The following is a 24,669-nucleotide window of genomic DNA, read 5'->3' on the forward strand; positions in this document are numbered from 1 at the left end:
CTAATTCTTTGAATTCTCAAATATCCCAGTCCTGGCCAGCCATTCCAGGAGCCTGCGGTAGGTGGCACCTCAATGCTCTTTGGAGGCGAGCAGGCGCCATTTAAAGCGGGCGCCGCAGTTGGCACATCCCAGAAGTCGGAGCCTGGAGAGGCGGCGGCCGCGGCTGGGGCGGGCGCAGGTGCAGGGCGCGGGTGGGCCGGGCGAGCCCCGGCGGCGGCGTCACGCGGCGGGAGGGCGCCGCGCCTGCCTCGGGCGGAGCCGCAGCCGGAGCCGCAGCCGCAGCTCCAGCCCCAGCCTGTGCCGCCCGGGCGCCCCGCAGCAGCTCCGCGCGGAGTGGCGCTCTCCTTCCGCAGGTAACCGGCCACCTCCCCGGGTCGCACGGGGCTGGGCGGGCGGTGGGCGTGCGGGGTCCGCAGCGGGAGCCCGGCGGGAGGGCGCGCATCAGCCGCCCCGGCACGTGCTCCCCACAAAACCTGCGCTTTCCACAGCGTTGGCGATTTCTTCCAAAACGGGAGTTGCCGTTTTGGAAAATTTGAAAGTGCGGGCGTTTGCGTTACTGTGCAAGTTTATTTCGTGGACTTGGGAAGAGTCACGAGAGGACGGGTCCGAGGTGGGAAGGCTGCACGCGCGTCCTCGGCCGCTCCGCTTCTGCGCGTGGCCCGGCCCCTTCTCAGTATTTCAGCTCCGCTCTGGGGACGTGGTCACGATCCGCACGTGTCCCCTCCGTTCCTTTGTGGTGAGAGCAGAAGACAGGCGCGGCGCCGCTGGGTCGTAAGCATGGGGCTTCTCTAGGATGACAGCGATTGCTGGCGGCTCCAGGGCTGACCAGCACGCCTCGCGGGCCGATACATTAGAGCTCCAGTTCACAGTCTCTGTGGGTTTGGGGAGACTTTTAACCCTTCTGTACATCCATGGGGAGGTGAAATACAGCAGCGTGGTGGAATTCGGCTCCTGCCTGCTGTGCCTGTACACAGCCTGCCTGCCTTAGGAATTTATTTCACATACTTGCTGCTGACAGACCCTCTTGCATGTGAGAAGCTAGTCTAGCATATCAGAACTTTTGTTTTGAACTAAAAATTAAAAAAAAAACAACAACATTATTTTTAAAAAAGGATGTGCTAGGTAACAATAAAAGCCTGGAGCATCTTACATTCCACATCAGCCCAAATGTGCTGCTTTTCCAGTGGCTTTGGATTGCAGGAGGTGGAGTGGGAGGCAGATAAAAGGGGAGGGTAAAATTAGCATGAATTTAACAAATTTGTGGGGGAACCATACTATGTTTTTTAGGTTGTTTCCTGAAATTGCAAATTGTCCACAATTCTGTCTATTTCTGGAAATGCAGGAGGCCACAGAAAGACCTTACAGAAAAAGGAGATACAGTGCCAAGGAAACATTTCCATCCCATTTAACAGATGACATTTAATTTGGTAATGGAGCAGGAGAACACAGGGAACAGAGCAAGGGGCGATTGCTGTCTATACCAAGGCACAGAATTGCTGCTGACATTTTAGTTATCCCTGCAGATGGGAATTATTTGTGCATGGTTATTGTAGAAACCTCCAGAATCTTTTCTTGTTACAGCTTTAATAGAGTTGTTTCTAAGAAGAGATTCAGAAAACACAGATTAAATGCCAAGTTGTAGAAATCACTTTTCAGCTCATGTCTAGCAACCCAGCATTCTCAGCAAAGCCATTTCACTATGAGAAGCGCGGAGAAGACCTGTTTATAACTTGGTGTTGCTCCTATCCCATACTTCTCTCTACGTAACTTTTACTCTATTAGAAATGTATGATTTCAGTGGCAAATACTGCATAGCTTACTGAAAAATTTAAACCTTTGAAAAATAACAGGGGTTCTTTTATCAAACAGAGTGTACCTGTGATAATAAAAGTATATTGTTCATCTACTTTTGGGGTCACCGTTGACATACTGAAAATTAACCTATTGATTTAGGAAAAAATCATTTCCCCAAACGAATACAGTAAATTTTGCACCCAAAATTTTCTTTATTACAAAGTGAAGAATTTGGTTGTCTGGGATGAGGAGATTGCCTGCCAGCTGTTTTAAGTTAAAAAGTGCTGGGGACTGAACTGTGACTTTCCATTCAGATTACCTCTGTCACCCATTCTCACTCATAAGGCAGATTGGATCTATCTGTCTGGTATGAGTATTGAGTGAACAGATGTCTTTTTAAGGGCACAACTGATTTCTAGGACATTACTTGGTTTTGGTTACAGTTTTTCAAGGAAATCAGCTACTCTTAATCAAAAGGGAGGATGATGGTTGTCATGTTGTCAAAATTGCTGATTTTTTAAAAGTTGAATTTACTGACGTACGCATACATATTCAAACATGAACTTAAAATTATTTAATTGATTTCAAATAATCCTTTTGTTTTTATTTTATTATGTGGCTCGCAATTCTCCTCTCACTGACTGGGTAAGAACTATTTAAAGTGCTTGGAACAGGTGTTCTCTTGTTTTCTCCTCCTTTGCTCTCACCACTGGCAAATTCAGGAGATTCTTGTAGCTCTCTCCTTGGTGCAGTGAAGTGTCTTCTTATAAATCAGTACTGTCCAATAGAAGTGAAATTGTGTGCTGCATGCATAATTTAAGATGTCCAAGTGGTCACATTAGAAAGTAAAAAGAAACAGGTGAAATTAATTTTAATAATATATTTTCTTTAACCCAATGTATCAAAAATGACCATTTAAAGATGTAATCAATACAAAATAAAATACTAATAAACACTAATAAGATATTTTACCTTTTTTGTTTGTTTGTTTTTAACATGGTAAGTCTTACCCTTACTGGATATCAATTTGGATCACCGATGTGGTAAGTCCTCAGTAGCCCGTGTGACTAGGGGCTGCTGTACTGGCCAGCATAGGTGTAGATCATTAACCAACTGACAACACAATTTAAAAGCTAAAATGTTAGGAACCATTGCCAATTAAACACTATCAAAACAAATATGCAGATGATCTCAAATTGCTGTAAGACATGTGTCCTTCCCTCCCCTGCCCTTCACTAGTCATGCAACCTCAAGCTTATTACTTACATTTTTATCAGTGAAACAAGAGGATTGGGTGAAATACTTCCTGTGATTCCGTGAAAAATAACCAGTGCATAAACTTGTGGATCCAGTCACTTCAGCCTAGAGGTGTGTTGTTGCAGAAACAAAGGAGACAGGCATGCCTGATGAGCATCTCCGTTTTGCTTCAATGCTGACTTCTGTCCCAAGAAGTACCACTGTGAGCTTTGCTTCAGCCCAAGTCCTAATCCCAGAGGTCAGCAAGTGAATCCCCATTAGGGATCATTCAATTTTCATATTTAAATTCCTTTACTGGGCAAGTAGCAGCAAATCCATTGTAAAACTAATTAACAGCTAGTGTGCTATTATTTACTGTGTGACTGAATATACTTCACAGGTCTTTTAGTATTTTCCTTTCCTGGTATGAGTATTATCAATATTTGTTTATTTTGACACCATTAAATAAAGTTTGTGTGTAGACCCATGAATACTGAATTCTTGAAACACAGAAATTTATGAGCTTAATGAAAAGATGTCAGTTTTTTCACCCAGTCCCTGGATAGCCCTTGTGACCAACGAGTGCTGGAAGGGTGCATACCATTCCCATTACGTGGCTCTCTGTCTCAGAAATCATGGCAGGAGTTTAAGGGGAGCAGCATTTTGTATGAAAGGATTTTAGGCAATAGTTTTCTAAAGGTAGAGAAAATAAGGAGACACACACACACACACCCACACCTTCTTCCTCCCTTCTCCAGACACACACACACACACACACACACACACACACACACACACACACACACACACACACACACACACACACACACACACACACACACACACACACACACACACACACACACACACACACACACACACACACACACACACACACACACACACACACACACACACACACACACCCTCTTCCTCCCTTCTCCAGAATACTCATCAGAGCTCAAACAAAGGAGGGGAAATTGTTTGTTTCTCTGTCATTGTTACATTCTGATTGTTTTATTGGAGCATCTTTGAGACTCTTGAGCTTGGAGGTTTATTGGCAGATGATACTGAGCAGAGAGGAAAAATGATCCGAATCTAGGCCTCTGCATTGAGGGCAAAGCTGGGCAGAGTTCACTCAACTCTTTTGAATTATGTCTACTCTTATTAAAAATCCAGCTCAATGCCTTTTTCCTCTTTGTATAAACTTGGACTGGGCTCCCCAGTCTTACTACCCAGCCACCCACCACCCCATTTCCACACATGCATGAGATCAGCGGATGAGCTCGTTGCCTGCTTGCCTGTTCAGCAGTCCCCTCACACTGAAGGGAGGGTTGGCTGATCCTTTTGTTCCCTTCTCTTTGTCTTTGTGCTTCTCTCTTGGGGCCTCTTTGGACTTCATTGAGTTCTTGATTTCAGAACGAAAGGGAGGAGACCACAAAATGTAAAACTGAAGTTACTGTTTTAGTGAGGTCTATGTAACATTTACAAGCAAACGTGAGGCTGGAACTACTGGATGACAGAAATGGCGGGGTGGCCTCGATTTTGAAAAGGACCTAAATTTCCTGGAATATCATGACAACCAAGTGTTTACCTATTTTTTATTTTCCCAGATAGATTTACAGATGACACTCTGTGCATCTCTTCTTTGTTAGTTTAAATTCCTCCATATATACAACAAATGCAAGATGCAAAAATAAATCAGGTTATTGGAGTAAGTATTGAAACTTAAAGAATGAAAATGTAAATCTGTGAGAATTTTTAATGGTCTCAGAGTAGGGAACTGTTTTTTAAGGATGATCTCAAACTGGGATACAAAAAAATTTGTTAAGTTGGATACACAGGAATTTAAATTTCTGTCCAGAAAACAATAACATCAAAGGATGGATATTTGCAACATATTTTGGATGAGGTCTAATTTCCTGAATACTGTAGTTCTCAAATTTTGTAAGCATCAACATCACGTGACAGGCTTGCGAAACCTGAGGTTGCTGGGTTCCACAGGTCCGACCCAGTGGGGCCAGAGCATCTGCACTAGCGCCCGGGTGCTGGGAACAGTGCTGCTCTGCTAGGCACAGCTGGAGAGCCTCTGCCTCAGTATAAGCAGCATCTTTGCAAACTCATAGAAAACTGAGCAGGTGACAGGAACACACAGGTTTCAAAGATACATAACAATTACTTTCAACATATAAGAAGATGCTCAAGGTCACCCAAGTTAAGTAAATACAATTAAATCAATAATGAGAAACGGACAGACGCTTGTGACATTGGAGAAAGGATCAGAGTTTGATAATGTGGTGTATTCTGCAAGGTGTGTGGAAGTAGCAGTCCTACACCGCTGGGAAAGAGGTGGTGGAGAAATTATTTGTAGAGCAACTGGAGACTTCTACCAAATTTGAAATGCACGTATCCTTTGATCCAGCAGTTACACTGTAGGAGTTTTTCTACACATAGACTCAAAAACATGATGAGATATTTATGTATGAGGTTGTTCATTGAGCAGAAGACTGAAAATAGTCAGAAAGTGGTTAATAAATGATGGGCCACCCTCACGGGACTCCCATGCAGCTGTTAAAAACACAGTATGGCTCCATGTGTACTGATAGGGACACATGTACATGGAACACTGGATGCTGTTCTCCTTTCATATTTGTCTTTCCGGCTCTCTGATTAAAGTAGCTATCAATTGATATCTAGCTCTCTCTGACCATAGGCCATCTTTTACACACCTGATTACAATGCTCATCCCTCAAGTTGTTCCTCACACGCTAAATGTTTCACTACTAACCCTTCTTTTCTCATCCTATTTATGCTCTTGACTATCCCAATGGCAATCCGGACTAAAATCGTATTAAGTTGTGGTTGTGAGTTAATGTGAAAGGATGTCTGATTAAGTTAACACTGGAAAAGCACTGGACTTTGTATATATATATGGATATATATATATATATATATTTCATTTGTATGTTTTTTCATTATCTTTAGGACAATTCCAGATTCCAGTGAAGCCATTTCAGTTCTGTTATGGAAACACGAGCCAAGTTTGGGGCAGAGGGATATTGCCCTAAAACTCTGAGGCAGCCAGTGGGACCCAAACCTCTTAATTGTAGGACATGTACTAATTAAGACCTTGTACTAATTAGGAACTAACTGTGAGTCTTTAGATTTTTTTGCCCCAGCACTGAAAACTATGTGAACACTAACCATCGTCTTATCATCTCATTACCTTTTCCTTAGACCTGCAGAGACCAGCTCAATCAGAGCTCGTGCTTGACTCCAGTGTCTCAAGGCCTCGGCCTTTACTGGTCAGGCTTTTCAGGACACTTTTGCCACTGGAGTTAGGGCTATATCAAAGTAATGATTTAAATATCCCATGATGTAAGTATAACGTGTATTTTCCTCCAGACATGTGTTACCTTCACCACTTGGTGTAACTGCTTTTGGTGTGGACCTTTTCTGATGAGTCAGAAAACACAGTGTCCATTATAAGCTGCCTAACATTATCATTGTATTTTCAAATGAATATGATATAGGTTTGAAAGTTGCTTGCAATATTGTAGGTTAGCAAGAAAACCTTCAGCATTTTAGAATCCAGAGCTGCTGCTTCAGCCATTACTAATGTGGATTGGTTTGAATGCTTGACAGGATTTGCTCTTATTACTGTGCCTAGGTGTGACACTATGTGATCGAAGATGCTGCTGTGGAAACCTGCATGGCACGTGGCATTCCTCCACAGCCTCCTTGTTTCAATCAAGGCCTGGCTATGCTGCTTTCTTGCTTTCTTTTTTCCCCTTCATCGTTAGTTCTCTCTTTATATAGACTCTGTTTCTAGAAACAGCTCATCTGTGGCCTATTGGCCAGGGCCAGCACACTGATGGGGCTGGGCGGGGCTGGACTGTTTACCAGCCCTTCTCGGGGCTGTCTCATGAGTTAGAGCAGGCCGGGTGGGGCGGGGGGCTGCCCAGACAAGTGCTGGGGCTGGGGGCCTCAGTGCTGTCACAGGCTGGGGCTGTAAACATGGCCGGGGTGGCCCTGCCCAACCCTAGTGGTCTGTGACGACTGGGAGCAGAGTGGCCCAGGCAGGGCCAGGGAGGGTCAGGCGTCCGACAGATAGCTCTGGATCTGGTCCACCCACTTTCCTACCCACGTTCCTGGTCCCCAAGGCTACTGTAATCTCCTTCTTCTTCTCTCTCTTTGTGTTTGGACTCAGCCGAACTTGAGCTCAGGTGTAGGTTCTACCACTTACTAGCTGCGCAACAGCTGTGTTAACCCTCTGGGGTCTCAGTCCCCTCATGTGTAAGAAGAGGCTGCTCATAACTAGTCACAGGGCGTTCTGGAGACCAGGCTTGTCTGGACGCTCTTGAAGCTTGAGAGGTGGTAAGGACTCCTGGGCTGTCAGGGTGGTTGCTGTACGATGAGCATTTTAGTGTTTTAGTGGTTCCTTTTTCTGAGTGTCTCCGATTTCGTTTTCTCCCGTACAACCTGGAGTGAGGCCTGTGGTCATACAGCTCTACGGTGCTGCTGGATGGGCTTGTCCTGCAGCTTCTGGCCTCTGGCCTTCTTCACTTGTCAGGGTGTTGGCCTCTGGTTCATAGTCTTCCTCCTGACCCTGTGTTCTAATGTCATCCAGGGTAACTCCAGTCTTTTTCCTTTACTGCTCTTAAATTCCGTGGGCAGAGGCACGGGGCTGTCTTCTGGGCAGGAGCCGTTGCCACCCCCAGAGCCGCCCGTGGGAGCTCCATCTGCGTGGGCAGCAGCCCCTCTGTGGCAGGCTTGCACAGCTCCCTCCCACCCTCACCAGGAACTGGCACTCTACCTTGCTGCTGTATTCAGTTGCCCATGTCTCATGGGCAATTAATTTTAAAAAACTTTTTTTAAACATGTCAGAACTGTACCACCTAGACACCAATTCACAACCAAAGTCCCAGGAAGTGTTTCTGAGCTGTCTGTCTTAATTTCTGCATTTTAATGCTCACTCTTCAGTCTACCAATCCAGCTTCCACCCGTGGGGTGCCATCAGAATGTTTCCTGCTGGGTTCACCAGGAACTTTCATTGTGTCCAACCAACGGGCACTCTCCCACTCTCGTTACACTTCCCTTCTTAGTGCCAGGCCACGCTGTCCAGCCCTGTCTTCTGCTTTTTCTTTCTTTCTTTCTTTCTTTCTTTTTTTTTTGGCAGCTAGCTGGCACTTTTTGAAGTCATTGCTTTTCTTGGCTTTCATGACCTGGCCCTTCAGTGGAATTGCTTCTACCCTTTGGTCACTTATTCTTTTAATTATTTGCATATATTTGAACGCAGCCCTGTTGGAGGTGAGGGCGTGAATCCTGTGTATAGTGGTAGAGGAAGCAGCCAGTTCAAAGGTCCTGCTGCAGGAGGAGACCGGTGTGGTTGGGATGAAGTGAGCTAGGAGCAAGATGGTAGGAAATGAGGGTGGGATGAGGGCAGACCCTTTAGCTGCTGCTCTCAGGGAGACAGGGCAGCCCCTGGAGGGTTTTGAACAGAGGAATAACATGTTCTGGAGCCTGGGAAGAGAATTGATTGGAGCAGCTCAGGGCCTGAAGCATGCAACCCACCTAGGGGGCTGCTGCAGTAATCCAGGTGAGAGATGGCAGTGCTTGCAGAGTGTGGGAGCGATGGAGAGGTGATTCATGATGAGTCTGGATGTGTTTTGAAGATGTCACCAGGAAATGTCACTGGTGGAATGGACACGAAGTATATGAGAACAAGAGGAGTTGAGGTGGACTCCTGGATTCTGGGCTTGGGTAACTGGCAGGATAACATTGCTTGCTATTGGCTGAGAGGAAGAAAACTGTAGGGGAGCAGTTTGGGGATGATACAGGGAGTTCAGTTTTGCATGTGCTATATTGGGGTCTCTCCACAGCACCCACATGGAGGTGTCAATGAGGGAGAGGACTACATGAGTCTGTTGTGTAGGGGTGAGGTCCTGGCCACAGGTGTGCAGGTGCGAGTTGCTGACACATGGGCAATGTTTAAAGTTGTGAACCAGATGTCAGCACTGGCAGAGAGAGTATAGTGTAGGCGGGAAGAGCAGCAAGGAGCCGGGTGTGAGCTGTCGTGCAGGCTAGTTGGTTACTGGCCATGGTTTGGGTCCCCCCCGCCTGTCACCATCCCAGCAAGCCATGCTCAGAGGCATCAGGGTTATTGCTGGAGCCTCCTGAGTGGGGTCCTGCCGCCACTCCTGCCTCAAAGTGCTCCGCTTATGAGGGAGTGCGCACACTGTCACACTGCCTCTTGGCTGCTGTCCCCCCCATCACCTTGCTGATCTCATCTGTTTTTCTCCATCCCATCTCCCTCTACTCAAGAACTCTTCCCTGTATCCTGAGAGTGTGTCGGACAGGCTTCTGCAGCTGCCCTGCCGCCCTCAGTCAGGGAAGCTCCCCCACATTTGCACGCAGTGACACATCACCCTGTTCAAACCTTTGCCCAAATGCCGACTTTTTAGGGAGCCCTTCTCTGGCCTCTCATCACCTTTGATGCCCACGGTATATTCTTGAAAAATACTTGAAAGATATCACATTTATGTGTTTTTATCAAATGGATTCATGCCCATGGAGATCCTCCATTTGAAAGCCCTTTATAATTATTAAAAAATTGATTTTGAAGGTTCTAATTGAGCAGATTAGAGAGTTTTTTAAGAACACATTTTCATCGTTTGGAGCAAAATTATGTAAGGGCTTTTATATATTTCTTTTTGAAACGCTCTCTCCATAGAATGACTGGCTTTTCCAAAGCAGGTACTGTGTCTCGTGTTTAAAATGTCATCCTTATATTGCAGCATGGAGGAAGTGTGCTTATTTTTGGAAAATATCTACCATATGGTGTACTCCTAAAAGCCTCCTGTCAAACAGAAGCTGTTAATGAATTTAGAACAATGCATACGTCTTGGTGCTTTTTGCATAAAATAAAAACGTACAACTTGATATTAGTTCTGCAACTCTTATTTCTTTGCTCCAAGATAACTAGTGAACCATCATGTGGTAGAAAATACTTTCACGGTTGCTCCCCATCTCCATATGAAGTATTGGAAAGACTCTATTTTAAAGGTGTTTTTTTTTACATATTAAAAATATCTAAGTGTATGATGTTTGGTAGCTCCTGCCTTCTTCGGGCTTCAGTTTCTTTGCTGCAACATGTACTGATGCATGATCCAGTAAGTTAATTCAGTTCTGGTTCTGTTTCTCTCATGTTACCAGCATATCTTTATATCTCTATGTAACTTTTAATTTCAGTTGACATTGCCAGACCCATAAGTGACTACTCCTTCGTGGAATTTTCCTAAAGACTTTATTTTGATCTTGTTTCCTTAAAGAGTCCATTTATGTTGTTCTCTGGTACAACTGTACAACTGCCCTCTATTGGCTCACAAAAACGCATTTCCACAGCAGATAATCAGTGGGTACTGAGTGTTTCCAATGTGTTTGGCATTGGGTTCCAGTCACTGATGTGCTAGTGAATGAAACTAACAGTCCCCACCTTCCTGGTACTGATATTCAAGGATGGAAGGCGGGAGAAAGGGACGCAGGGGCAGAGAGAGAGAGAGACAGAGAGAACTTCTAATTGTTTTTTTCACACCTACAATATATTTTTTTTCTATATATCTTACTATAGGATTTTGAGAAAGGAATGAATTTTTAGTTTGTTAGCATACATTCTGGCGTATTATTTTATATGTTTTACCACAGCAGGACAATAAGTGTTTTTTTTCCCAATGGTTTGTAGCTTTCTGCCCTTCACTGTTAATAGGAAACTTCAAAAGGTGATTGTAAACATTTTTTAAAAAATCAAGTTTAGTTAAATTCTGCAACACGAAATTAACTGTTATGTGTTAATTAAACTTTGTTGAAAAAACTGTAGAGGTTTGTTTTCATGCTCTTCAGCAGTGCAGACCAATAGATACCCAATGTGAGCCACACGTGTAATTTTGTATTTTCTAGTGACCACATTTAAAGAAGTACAAAGACAGGTGAAATTAATTAAAATACTATATTTTGCTTTCTCTAATATATATGAAATATGTAATTTTAATTTCAACTTGTAATCAGTATCAGAGTTATGAGTGAGACGTTTAGCATTCTTTTTTATACTAAGTTTTCAAAATCTAGTGCAGCACATTTCAGTTCAGTCCAGCTGCATTTCAAGTGGCTACTGGTGCTGTGTCAGGCAGCACAGGTCTAGTGGCTTAGTTTTAAATGCCGTGGCTAATAGTGATGGCTTCCTACAATCGTTAGTATAAAGTTAGGGCCAGGATGTAGGTGTGCATGTTAATTGGTCTTCATGAGAAATAAGATTTTTTTGGCCTTGTCAGAACAGATTAGATCCTTATTGTTTTTACTATGTAATGACAAAAAAAACCAAAATGACATTTTTTTTTTTTACTGTGGTTAACAAAAAGAGGAGCTGTCTGCTTAGCTAATGCTGCTGAAGGTGTATGCATTGAGTGTTATCTTTCATTTGTGGTTTTGTTATTACTAAAAATGTTTACTTATACAGTTATATATATTTTATCCTGGTAAAATACATAAGACTTACCATTTTAACCATGTTTAAGAGTACAATTCAGTGGCATTAAGCTTGTTCACATTGTCGTGCAGCCATCAGCACCACCCATCTCCAGAATAATTTTATCTTGAACAGCAGTTCCCACCTCTCCCTCCAGCCACCGGCAGCCACTGTTCCCCTCCCTGTCTCTGTGATTCCGTCTCAGTGAGTGCAACCATACAATATTTGTCTTTTTGTGATTGGCCTAATTTACTTGCCGTAATGTCCTCCAGGTTCATCTATACTGTAGCATGTGTCGGAATTTATTTCCATTTTAATATTGAATAATATTCCTTTCTATGTATGTACCACATTTTGTTTATCCAGTCATCTGTCAGTGGACATCTGGGTTGCTTCTATGTTTCAGCTATTGTGGATAATGCTTCTGTGAACATTGGTGCACAGATGTCTGTTAGAGTTCCTACTTTTAGTTCTTTTGAGTATATACCCAGAAGTGGAATTGTGGGGTCATATCTTAAGTCTATCTTTAATTTTCTTCCACAGAGGGCATTTTACGTTTCCACCAGCAATTCACAAGGATTGCAGTTCCTCCACATCTTTGCCAGTACTTAATTCTTGTGTAGATGTGAAGTGGTAATTCATTGTGGTTTTGATTTGCGTTTTCATAATGACTGATATTGAATGTATTTTCATGTGTTTGTTGGCCATTTGTATGTCTTCTTTAGAGAAATGTCTGTTTAAGTTCATTGTTCATTTTTTAGCTGGTGTGTTTGTCTTTTTGTTGTTCAGCTGGAAGTATTCTTTTTTAATCTAGGTCATGGATCTTTTTTGGATACATGATGTGTGTTTTCCCATTCTGGGTATTTTCTTTTAACTCTCTTGATAATGTCCTTTGTTGCACAAAAATTTTTAATTTTGATAAAGTCTAACTTATCTTTTCATACGGAATTGCAAGGAACCTTGAATAGCTAAAACAGTCTTGGAAATGGAGGACACAGTTGGAGGACTCACACTTGCCAATTTCAAAACCTGTCACAGAGCTACAGTAAACAAAGCAGTGTGGCACTGGCATGTGCACAGACTCATAGACCAAGGGGGTAGAACTGAGAGTGCAGAAACAAACTCTTTCTATTAGCAAATCAACTGACTGCAAGTAAATATTTACAGCCAATTGATTTTTTGAGAAGGGCACCTAGCACCTACTCCATTCAGTGGGGAAAGAATTGTCTCTTCAACAAATAGTTTGGGGACAACTGAATATTCACAGGCAAAAAAATGAAGCTGGATATCTACCTCACACCATATAAAAGAATTAACCCAAAATAGATCAATAATTTAAATGCAGGAACTAAAATCATAAATCTCTTAAAAGAAACGGGTAAATCTTCATGACCTTGGATTTGGTAATGGATTCTTAGATATGACGACAAAAGTATGAGCAACAAAATAATTCACAATTGTTTGAAAATAATTCACCAGTTTTAGCCACTTGCCAGTTTTGTAGGCTTTTATTTGGCTAACACTAGAAATGCACCTAACCAAGCACCCATGCACAGCGCTCTGTTCCAATCTGCCGACAGTGAATGACGCACCTTGGGCTGCACACGTAGCACATCAGGCCATCGGAACTGGCGTTGAACATTATTTTTCCACATGTGCAGAATCTTGTGCTCCAGTTGCCTTTACCCTCTGGCGTGTACTTCCCTGCAGGGGTTAGCATGCCGCGTTGGGCATTGGTCACAAGTCCTTGGACCAGGACGACAGTATTTTTTGCTATTCACATGATTTTCCTTACCCACATGGAAAGAAAAGGAATAAAGTAGAAAATGACCGAAATGTAGTCCAGCTCTGGGCAGTCTTACAAGTGTCACGAAGAGCACTTTATTTTGGTCTTGGGATTCCTGGCCATCCTACTTTCCCCAAATGAAATTGTTTCAGACTCATATCAGCAAATTTTATTTCTTTGTTTAAACTGTGGGTTTTTTGGCCTCTTGGAAGCTCTTAAAAATTTTAAACTCTTTAAAATTTCATTTTAACTTCTTAAAAATGAAACTGTTAAAAATAACTTGTTCTACCCCTTCCACTCCAAAAAGTGCCCATTTCTGTCCACTTATGTCATTCTTGCAGACGTTATGAGTTGGAAGAGCACCTGAGACCTTGCCAGATGCGTCCTCCGCTTCCTAGCACTGCCAGGGACGACGTCTCTGTAACACCATAAAGCAAGATTCCTGAAAGGGGTCAGTTTTTCAGGAGAAAGAGGAGCTGTGGATGTTTTACTCTTTTTTATGATCAGACAAACACTTTCCACTAAAATATCTTTCAGTTTTTAGGTTCAGCTAAGAAGGTGCATGGCAAAAACCTTTATTTAAATTGAGATTATAAAAATATATTAAAAAGCATACTTTCTTACCTAGAGAATTTACATTTCGTTGAAAGATTTTTCTTAATTTCTTTTAAGATATCCTTATTTACGTTGTAATATTGTTAATAGTCTTTAGTTTTACTTAAATAATCTATTCCCCTTGTGTTATTAATAATTTTAATGGGCCCTCAAGTACTAAATTTAAATATGGAGTTTGTTTGAAGTTAATAATGTTTCAGTGTTATAATGAGGAGAAAGCATCTTGGGGAACCAAGGTGGTAACTGAGCAGAGGCCGTCTCTGTGAACTTCAGGAAACACATGAGCCCTTGATCTCAGACTGTAGATGGCACGTTTTAGGCAGGATAGTACCAAGCACTTGTCAGGCTTTTCCAAGTGTTCACTCTTAAAGAACTGAATTCTTCCAACCTGTATTTTTTTTCTAGTTCTACCTATTTGTTTTTTGAAGCAGGATTAATTCAGAATATAATACAGATAAAGACTGTGGGTGGGTTTGTTTTACCTAAGATTCTTCTGTTTCGTTCACATGAATCTAAATTTCTTCCAAAGGCCACTTGAAGGGGAAACTTCTGCACTCAGAAAATCAAAATCCCATTTTCCACAGAATCTAGAACCTATAGGTCTAGGATAGTCCCTTACTTGATTTTCAGTGCTTAACAGGTCTCATTTTGAATTCTTTATTAACACATGATTTTGTATTTTATGACACTTTGGGGTGGATAATTTATTCCTGTTCCTTGATTCTTTCCCTCATCTGTCTCTGTATTAGCTTTTTAGAAGTGTAAGGAACTGTAGAGATAGTGTCGTCTAACCAAGTTCAAGAAAAGTTAAATAAAAGGTGTGTTTCAAGTCATCCCAGCAGGCTTCTTATTCAGGGGATTAGCCGCTGGTGAGCAGACTGGTGCATCATTTAGAGAACCCTTCCAGCTGTCACTCCCAGCCCACACGAGTCACTTGTACATCAATGGGAAACCAGAGGCCAGCAGACATGTGAGGAAACAACAACGTGAAAGAGAAGGACTAAAATGAGTTAACAGAGCCAGAGGTATCTCAGATAAGTGAGAACAGCAGCAGCACATTTCAGTGAGCGTGCTCACGTCACATTTCCTAAGGTAAGAAAGTGCTTCTATGCAAAAGGACACATCAGAGTACAGGAAAGGTTATTGAAAGTATAAGGGAGAAGATTCTAGAGAAATCAGGAATAGCTACAGTCAATTCATTATCTAGCAGACACTCTAGAAAAAGAGAAAAGATACGGGGGTTTGGATGATGTAATTAGAAAAATAGAAGAAAATTTCCCCAAGCTGCACAAACAATCAGGTTTTTACCCCTTATCCTTCCTTACCCAAAAACAAAATTACAAAGCAATTTTAGATATATCCTGGTGAAATGTCATAACTTCCAGGTTAAAGAGAAAACTTTAACCTTCCAAAGAGAAAAAGAAACCAAATTTCCTCAAAGGAAAGAGAGTCATACCGACTTTCGATTTCACATCAACAACCAGGATGCTAAAGTTAAAAATGAAATAATCCTTAAAATCGAGAGAAGAAAGAATTTGAACTTAGTTTGGCTGCATTCAGAATTCTATCAAATCAAGTGAGAGGACATGAACTCAGAAACTTTAATACTGTCTAAAATAATTTATCAGTAATGTTTATACCAAAACATAAAATGGATTTAAGGAAGTGGACAAATTGAAATATAAAAATTGGAAACTGAGAGTTACTTGGAAACAAACCCAAAGAAATCCAGAAAAAAAGTAAGATTCTAAATGTTGCTGACACAATATTATTTTTTAATTAGCAAAGTTTGATGAGAAAAGAACCTTTCCTTCTCAGTGGATCCAGTCCTCCTATCGACTTCTGGAGTGAAAAATCTTTTCAAAATCCTGTTAATTCTGTTTATCGAAAGGGTTTAGAAACAACCTGTAAACAAAGCACAGAACACTAATTAGAATTGAACAAAGTGTAAATATTATATCTGGAAAACTTAAATACTGGTATGTACTTTAAAATAGAACTGACAAAAAACCTGTAGTGGAGGAAGGAATGTAGTTGTGTTAATTTCATAGGTAGATGTGGTCCAAAGTTGAGAAGTCAAGGCATTAAGATCTCTTACTCAAGCAGTGAATACACGATTTAAAACGATAATGGTGCACATAGTGTTACTATCTGCGTGCCCAGCACCCGTGTCAGGAGAGGCAGCCTTTCTGGCCCCCAGCAGGCGCTGTCAGCTGCAGCCAGGGTGTTGCGTTTCACTCCAGCCATTGCTTTTTCTTGTGTATGAATATATTCATTCAGTGTTTTGTTTTTTATGGTTTTAGTGTTTCAGAGTTTCTTTATCCCTTCCACTGTGAATATTTGGGATGTTTACCTTATTTAGATGTTAGGAATAAAGCCGAGCCTGTAACCTTTAACAGGTTATTTCTTCCACTGGGGTGGGTCCACGACCTTTTCCTCTATATCTGTGAATCATTTTCAGAATCAGTCGACTTTGGATCATATGAAGCCCTTTCCTATGTCCTATTTTAAGTCACGGCTTTATTGAGAAATTCACACAGTTAAAATGTATGACTCAGTGTTTTAGTGTCTTCACAGAGTTGCACAGCAGTTAGAACATTTCCATTACCCCAGAGGAAGCCCTGCGCCCATAGTCAGTCACCTCATTTATCTCTGTGGACTTGCAATTCTGTGTGTTTGATTTAAATGGAATCTTACAGTATGTTGTCTTTTCTTACTGGCTTCTTCCACTTAGCATAACGTTGTCAAGGTTCATCCCCATTGTAGAATGTAATAGTCCTTCATTCTTTTTTATTGCTGAATAACTTGAGTACTTCAAAAAGTTCATGGGAAAATAGAATTGAAAGATCATACGAATCTTCCCATGAACTTTTTGAAATGCCCTTGTATGGATATACCACATTTTACTTATCCATCCGTTAGTTGACAAACATTTGTGTTGTTTCCACTTTTTGGCTATTATGAATATTGCTATGAACATTTCTGTGCACGATTTTGTGTGGCTATATGTTTTCATTTCTCATATACCCAGGAGGGAGATGCTGGGTTATCACAGTAATTCTGTGTTTAACCTTTTGAGGAACTGATAGGATGTTTGCCAAAGCACCACTACCATTTTACATTTCAACCGGTGATGCATGAGGGTTCCAGTTGCTCCACATCCTTGCCAGCATTTGTTATTTTCTGGGTTTGTTGATGTTTCTTATTATAGCCATCCAAATGGGTGTGAAGTGGCATTGTATAATGACTTTGATTTGTATTTCTCTAATGACCAGTCATGTTGAGTATCTTCGCATGTGCTTATTGACCACTTGTATATCTTTGGAGAAATGTCTATTCAAGTCTTTTGCCAATTTTAAAATTGGGTTGTTTTGTTGTTGAATTGTAGAAGTTCTTTATATATTCTGGCATTAATTTCATATCAGATATATGATCTATAAAAGTTTTTCTCCCATTCTGTGGGTTGTTTCTTTTTAAAATTTCATTTTAAAATGTTATTATTTTAATTGACATAATAATTATACTTATTTGTGGGGTACAAAGTGATATTTTGATACATATACATAATGTGTAGTTATCAAATCAAGATAATTAGTACACTCATCATTTCAAACAGTTATCATTTCTTTGCATTGGAATCCTTTCTTCTAGGTATTTGAAAATATATGATGAATTATTGTTAATTATAGACATCTAACAGTAGTATAGAACTCTAGAACTTATTCTTTCTATCCAGTTGTAGGTTTGTATCCATTAACCAGCTTCTTCCTTTCTCTCCTTTCTCCCCACCCTTCCTAGCTTCTACTAACCACAATTCTACTTTCTACTTTTATGGGCTCAACTTTTTTAGCTCCCACATATGAGTGACAACATGCAGTATGTATCTTTCCATGCCTGACTTATTTCACTTAGCATAATGTCTTCCAGGCTCGTTCATGTTGCCATGAATGCCAGGATTTCATTCTTTGTATGGCTGAATAGTATTTCATTGTGTATATATACCACATTTTCCTTATCTATTCCTATGCTGATGGACACTTAGGTTGATTCCATTTTTCAGCTATTGTGAATAGTGCCACAATTAACATGGGGGTGCAGATATCTCTTTGGTATACTAATTTCCTTTCCTTTGGATAAATACCCAGTAGTGGGATTGCTGGATCATATGTAGTTCTAATTTTAGTTTTTTTGAGGAACCTCCACACTGTTTTCCATAATGGCTATACTAATTTATATTCCCACCAACAATGTATAAGATTTCCCTTTTCTATGCATCCTCACAAGTATTTGTTATTCTTTGTCTACAATATCTCCTTACAGGTTTGATCTCCATTTTCCTGATGATTAGTGATGTTGAGCATTTTTTCATATGCTTACTGGCCATTTGTTAGGTTTACTTTTGAGAAATGTCCATTCAAGCCATTTGCCCATTTTTAAATTTGATTTTGATTTGCATTTTCCTAATTACTTGTTACAATTGGTTTTTCATATAATGTTTTATTCTAAAACCTTGCTGAACTAGTTTATTAGTTCTAATAGTTTTTTAGTGGATTCCCTAGGATTTCTATATACAAGTGCATGTCATCTGCAAATAGAGATAGTTTTATTTCTTATTTTTGAAATATGGATGATTTTTATTTCATTTTCTTGACCAATTCCTTTACTAATATTGGATAGACTCTTCAAGAGTGGATACCCTTGTCTTTTTCCTGATCTTAGGCGTTTCAGTGTAAGCTATGTGTTTTTCACTATATGCCCTTGATCTTCTTGAGGAAGTTTCCTGTTGTTCCTGGCTTATGTTTTTTTTTAACATCATAAATGGGCATTGAATTTTTGTCTTTTTTTTTTTTTTTGGTCATGTTGTACATTATTTTATTGATATGGTATATTACCTTGATTTTTAAGTGTTAAGCCAATCTTGTATTCCTGGGTTAAATTCTACTTGGTTGTGATGTATAATTCTTTTTATATATTGATGGATTTAGTTTGCTGTATCCTATTGAGGATTTTTGTATCTATATTCATGACAGATATTGGTCTGTAGTTTTTTTGTGATGCCTTTGCTGGTATTGGCATGAGGGTAAAACTGGATTCATAGAAATAGTGAGAAATTTTCTTTCCTCTTCCACTTTTTGGAAATTTGTAAATAATTGGTATTAATTTTTCTATAAATGTTTGCTAGAATTCACCACTGAAGCCACCTGGACCCAGGGTTATCTTTGTGGGTAGTATTTTGATTCCTAGTTTAAACTATTTATAACTAGTTAAACCAGTTATAAGTCTATTCAGATTTTTAATTTCTTCTGGTGTCAGCTTTGGTAATTTGTGTCTATTTCATCTAAGTTATGTGAATTGGCATACAGTGGTTATAGGAGTTTCTTACAATCCTTTTATTTCTGTAAGGTCAGTAATGTCTCCTTTAAATTAAAGTAATTTAATTTAAAAAGTACTTTATAAGTAATTTAAAAATTAAAGTAATGTCTCCTTTAATTTCTGATTTTAATAATTTGAGTCTTCTCACCTTTTTACTTAGTCAGTCTAGCTAAAAATTTATTAATTTTGTTGATATTTTCAAAGAACCAATTTTTGGCTTTGTTGATTTTTTAAAATTGTTTTTCTATTTCTTTTATTAGTTTCTAGTGTGATCTAAATTTACCTTGACTTTTCTTCATTTGGGTTTAGTTTGCTTCCCTTCCCCACATTGTTTTAAGGTAGAAGATTAGATTACTAATTTGAGATCTTTGTTCTTTTTTAAATAAAGGTGTGTATAGCTGTCGTTTCCTCTAAAAACTGCTTTAGCTGCATCTCCCACAATGTCTTTTTGATGTTTTCTGATCCCTGGGCATTCTGTTGCCTCTTTGCAGCTTCTGCTCCTGTCCATCTTACTGCTCACTTAGGAAACCGTTCTCTGCTTTGTTTTTACTGAAAGTAACCAGAGAACTATGTGCTGGGAGCTGTGCTAAGTGCTTGACTGTCTTATCTCACTCACTTCCCACAGTAGTTCTATGAAGGTGATTTTTATTATCTCTATTTTATAGCTGAGGCAACTCAAATGCAGAGAGTTTAAGTAACTTGCCAAATTCTCTTAATAGTATATATCAGGTTTGGCATTTGGTGTTCTTTCATTCCACGTGCTCTCTCCCTGGGCATTGTTTTTTTATGATACCCAGATATTTATCACTAGACTGGACCTCTCTGCTGAGCTTTCAAACCAAAACTCAATCGCCTACCAGATATCTCCCCTATCTGTCCTACAAACCTGACCTAGTCATAGCTGCTTTCTCCTCACTGTCTGTCCACTGTCTTTTCTCTAAAACTGCTTCTTTCTTCTGCCTTTTATCTTGATTACTCACCTGCTCCCCCAGACCTACCCCAGATGCAGTTTACATCAGCTTTTCACCCCAGCATGAGTATGAGGGATGTTCCCCGTGCTTGTTCCTCACCATGAGTCCTTTGTTCTGACTGACCTACTTCTCATCACATCACTATCTGGCAAATCCCAGTCCTCTGTGAAATATTTCCTGAGAATTCTGGCAGAATTTGACACCCCACTAGATGCTTCTGCCTTTGCTTATTACTTTGTCACAGTGTCTTGAGAATGGGGTGTGACACATCCTTTCCTGTGCTTGTCTGCCAGCTAATGCTGTGGGCTTCCATTGGGTAAGCACTAAGTTTGCATAGTATCGAGAAGGTGTTTTATAAAAGCTTGTGAAACAAATGAATGGTTTTGTGATGGGAGAATATAGTTTACAGCTTGGGTAAAAACTGTTGGAGTCGATCAGTATGGAGTTACTGCCCCAGGCCTATCTCATAAGTGCACGTTGAACTCTGTACCCTTCGCCTGCCTGTTTAAGCTCATCTTTCAGGTTCCTGCTCCCATGCCACTTCCCTAGGGAAATTGTTCCTGACATCCCAGATTTGATTAGGTTCCTTCACACACCTCAGTTTCAGCACCTGCTGTGATGTAATTTATTAAATATTTGGGTGGTTATCTTTTTGGTTCATATCTGCTTCACTTGATTCCGAGTTCCATGGGAATAGAGGCTCTACCTCAGTTCTGGCCTCTGCATCATTGTTTCTTGGTCCTTCACCCAGAGCTGGACTCTAGCAGCAGCTCAATAGGTATTTCTTTGGACAAATGAATATAGTAGCCATGAATACTTTCCTTTTCATGTTTAGTATTTGGTTTCTATATTTTGGTTGCCATTTCAGTAATGGAGAAACCACAGCTGACCCACATGTTCAGCAAACACATACAGGGCATGTTCTGTGGGCCAAGCACTCATTTAGAGATATTGGGATGCAAAGCTTGTTAAGACATTCTCTTCCAGCTGGATACTGACACTTTAGCGTGACGCTAAATAACCACAATACAAGGCAAAGCTGGGTGAGGACACTGCCTTCCAAGCAAAAAGGGAGCTTTATTCCAAGGATGCAGAGAAGCTTCAAATCAGAATCCATATGCCATTGATTTTTCTTAAAGTGGAACAATTTGTCACATTGCTGCACTCTTAAATTGATCATCATTATCTTATGAGCATTTAATAGACAAACTCCTAAGCAGGCTTGTCTGCAGCCTTTTACTGTTAATGAACTTCCTGACATCTTTCCATCCTCTCTTTTAACATTGATGCTTCTTTAGTTTCTTGGTTGGGTTTTTGATTCCAAAGTGCACGTAAGAACAACTGAGTATTTGATTGAGCAGACTTGTTGGCAAATATGTGTGGTGAAGTCAGAAGATGGGATGCCACAGTCCTGGGCTTTGACCTCTTGCTATGTCTGCCAGTGGACATATTCATTGCACAACCTGTTTCCTTTTATTGTTCATTATTTTTGACACTTTTTACTGGACTCTGAAAATGACTTTGTTCAGTGGTGCTTTTTATTATCATTCTACAGTTACTCTGAGAATAGAAAAGTGAAAAACCAGCATAGTGCTTGCCTGCAGAAAGAATGGATTCCGTGCTTCATATCATCATATTACTTTCTACTTTAGTTAAAAATTTGGATGATGTTTAATTCTCTACTTTTTTGTGTGGTGTATGTCTTTCCTTACCAAAGAAGAGGCAGGAAGAAAGATATTTAATACTGTATAAATGAAGAAAGCACATTTACAAATCCCGTGGATTAGGGGTGATGTTTGTGTTGGGGGAAACCTCATTCCACTCAATTTTAATGACCTTTAATAAATAATTTATACCACCATCCTGCTAAAACCCAATTTCTTAGGATTCTTAAAAATAAAGCGCATATAAGATTTTTAATTTTGATGAGCAAAATAACAATACAAGCTTCTTAGGTAACTGTCAACTCTTCCTGCTTAATGGGGACAATCTGTACCATGGCCTGGGACCAGCTGTCTCTGCAGCCAGCCTATGGGTGTGCGCCGGCCTCTGTGATACTTTGGTTTGTATCCCAGCCTTGCCTCTTCCTGGCTGTGTAACATCAGGACCATTATATTCCCAGTCCCTGCTGTGTTTCTGCTTTCATTCTGCAAGGTGGTGAAGATTTCGTTAGTTAATATAAACAATAAATATTGAGACTATCATCTTTCTCCAGTGTTTCTGCCTCCTGGTATTTGTAAAAAAAAAAAAAAAAAAAGAACAAAAACAAAAAACATTATTATGACCAGTATATTGGGAATTCTGTACTTCAGATAAAACAATGAAGATATTCTGTAATTATTTGTATTCATGTGTTAGGGGCTGTGAGCATCTCATCCCCCATCGCCTTTCCTTGATTCTGCCTCTTGGGCTGACTTTGCATCTTCTCCTGGGCACAGGGCCTGTGCATGAGCAAAGATCTCAGGGTCATGGTCCAATAAGGAGAAACAGACAGGCTCCAGTTTACCACTGAGTAGATTGGCTGCCCTTTTGAAAATTGAGGTTAACCAAATTTATTGGATTTAGAATTGGACATTTTGAAATGAAATTTGCATTGTTCCTATGTTGAGAGACTGAAAGCAAACTTTACCATGTCTTTTTTTTCTTAAGCTATCAAAAGAAGGTAAAGCGATCCTTTTGAAGAAGTTTTATTAATTCTCTCAAACATCTGGTTCCTTTGCTAGGTTTCCTGGTTGGTAGTTGGAGCCCTCAAGCAACATGCCTGAACAGAGCAACGATTACCGGGTGGCTGTGTTTGGGGCAGGTGGTGTTGGCAAGAGCTCCCTCGTCTTGAGGTTTGTGAAAGGCACGTTCCGGGAGAGCTACATCCCGACTGTGGAAGACACCTACCGGCAGGTGATCAGCTGTGACAAGAGCATATGCACGCTGCAGATCACCGACACAACGGGGAGCCACCAGTTCCCCGCCATGCAACGGCTGTCCATCTCCAAGGGGCACGCCTTCATCCTGGTGTACTCCATCACCAGCCGGCAGTCCCTGGAGGAGCTCAAACCCATCTACCAACAGATCTGCGAGATCAAAGGGAATGTGGAAAGCATCCCCATCATGCTGGTGGGGAACAAGTGTGACGAGAGCCCCAGCCGCGAGGTGCAGGGCAGCGAGGCGGAGGCGCTGGCCCGCACGTGGAAGTGCGCCTTCATGGAGACCTCGGCCAAGCTCAACCACAACGTGAAGGAGCTCTTCCAGGAGCTGCTCAACCTGGAGAAGCGCAGGACCGTGAGCCTACAGATCGACGGGAAAAAGAGCAAGCAGCAGAAAAGGAGGGAGAAGCTCAAGGGCAAGTGTGTGGTCATGTGAGTGCCCTTCCCACGGGAGCCCCCACCCCCGCGTGAAGCCCACTGTCGTCAGGGTAGCATGTACGATGCCCACGTGTTAAACATTGCACTTGATGCAACGTGCCCTCTTGTCCTCAGATGGCATCCCCACCACCAGCTGAGAGCCAGCCTTCTCCAGAGTCACAGAATCTGCCAGGTGGTTAAAATGAGAACCATCACATTCAGCAGCCCAGGAACTGAGAGAGGTGCCAACAATTTCTGAAGGTGGCGTTGGCCATTAGGAGATGGAAGGACTCATACCCATGGAAGTGGCATGTGCTGAGAGGACTAAATATCTCCTTGCATGTGTTAACCCAGAGCTACTGGCACCAACCCCAAACCAGGCTTATCTCCCTGCTCAGAAGCCAACAGCGTCTTTGGGGGAGGAGGCGAGAAGACCCCTTGGTCCATTTCATGGTTTGTTAACTGGATAAAGAATAAAATAACACAGCCTCCTCCAAAGGATGTTCATTCTCCATCCTCACCGGACCTGCTCGGAATCACACCACCCTGCGCGGTGCCTCCCGTCCCGGAGCCCTAGTCAGTCAGTCCCCTTGTAACCTTCAGCGTAGTTAGTTTCACAGACAGTGACTTCATGAACAGCGTGCTGCTCTGTCAGAAATTTTTAATTTTTGAGGAAGGATATCGTGACATTATTAAAACATTGCAATAACGTTTCTGTGTGTTATACCTTGAGGTTTTTAGACGTGTGAAGTTTCCTTCTTTTGACCTTTGAGGGGTATTACTTCTTCTAGCTCTCGGATTTTAAATATAAGTGAAGAAAGTAGCTATTTGTAGATATTTCCCCTCCAAGATGGTTTTCTTCTCTTAAATAACTTAATCTGTACCCAGCTGGGAAACAGCCAACAAAGGCCATGCTACAAGAAGCACATCATTTTTCTAACTGTCACAAACACGTATATGCCACACTTTGCACCTTAACGAAATACTTTGAAACACAAGTTGTTCACTGTTTTTGACAATCTGTCTATATTGGAA

At 41.1% G+C, this 24,669-nt stretch overlaps 1 protein-coding gene across 1 annotated transcript; it reads left to right on the plus strand.

The window, feature by feature from the left end:
* The first annotated feature begins 280 nt into the window (after positions 1 to 280).
* Positions 281 to 24,592, plus strand: DIRAS2 (DIRAS family GTPase 2). The gene is made up of 2 exons (XM_063100874.1): positions 281 to 353; positions 23,020 to 24,592. Exon 2 carries the CDS (start codon positions 23,054 to 23,056, stop codon positions 23,651 to 23,653), a length of 600 nt encoding a protein of 199 aa, XP_062956944.1. The 5' UTR covers positions 281 to 353; positions 23,020 to 23,053; the 3' UTR covers positions 23,654 to 24,592.
* The last annotated feature ends 77 nt before the right edge of the window (positions 24,593 to 24,669 follow it).

This window comes from Cynocephalus volans, chromosome 6 (assembly GCF_027409185.1).
Source record: "Cynocephalus volans isolate mCynVol1 chromosome 6, mCynVol1.pri, whole genome shotgun sequence".
In the NCBI taxonomy this organism is placed as follows: domain Eukaryota; kingdom Metazoa; phylum Chordata; class Mammalia; order Dermoptera; family Cynocephalidae; genus Cynocephalus; species Cynocephalus volans.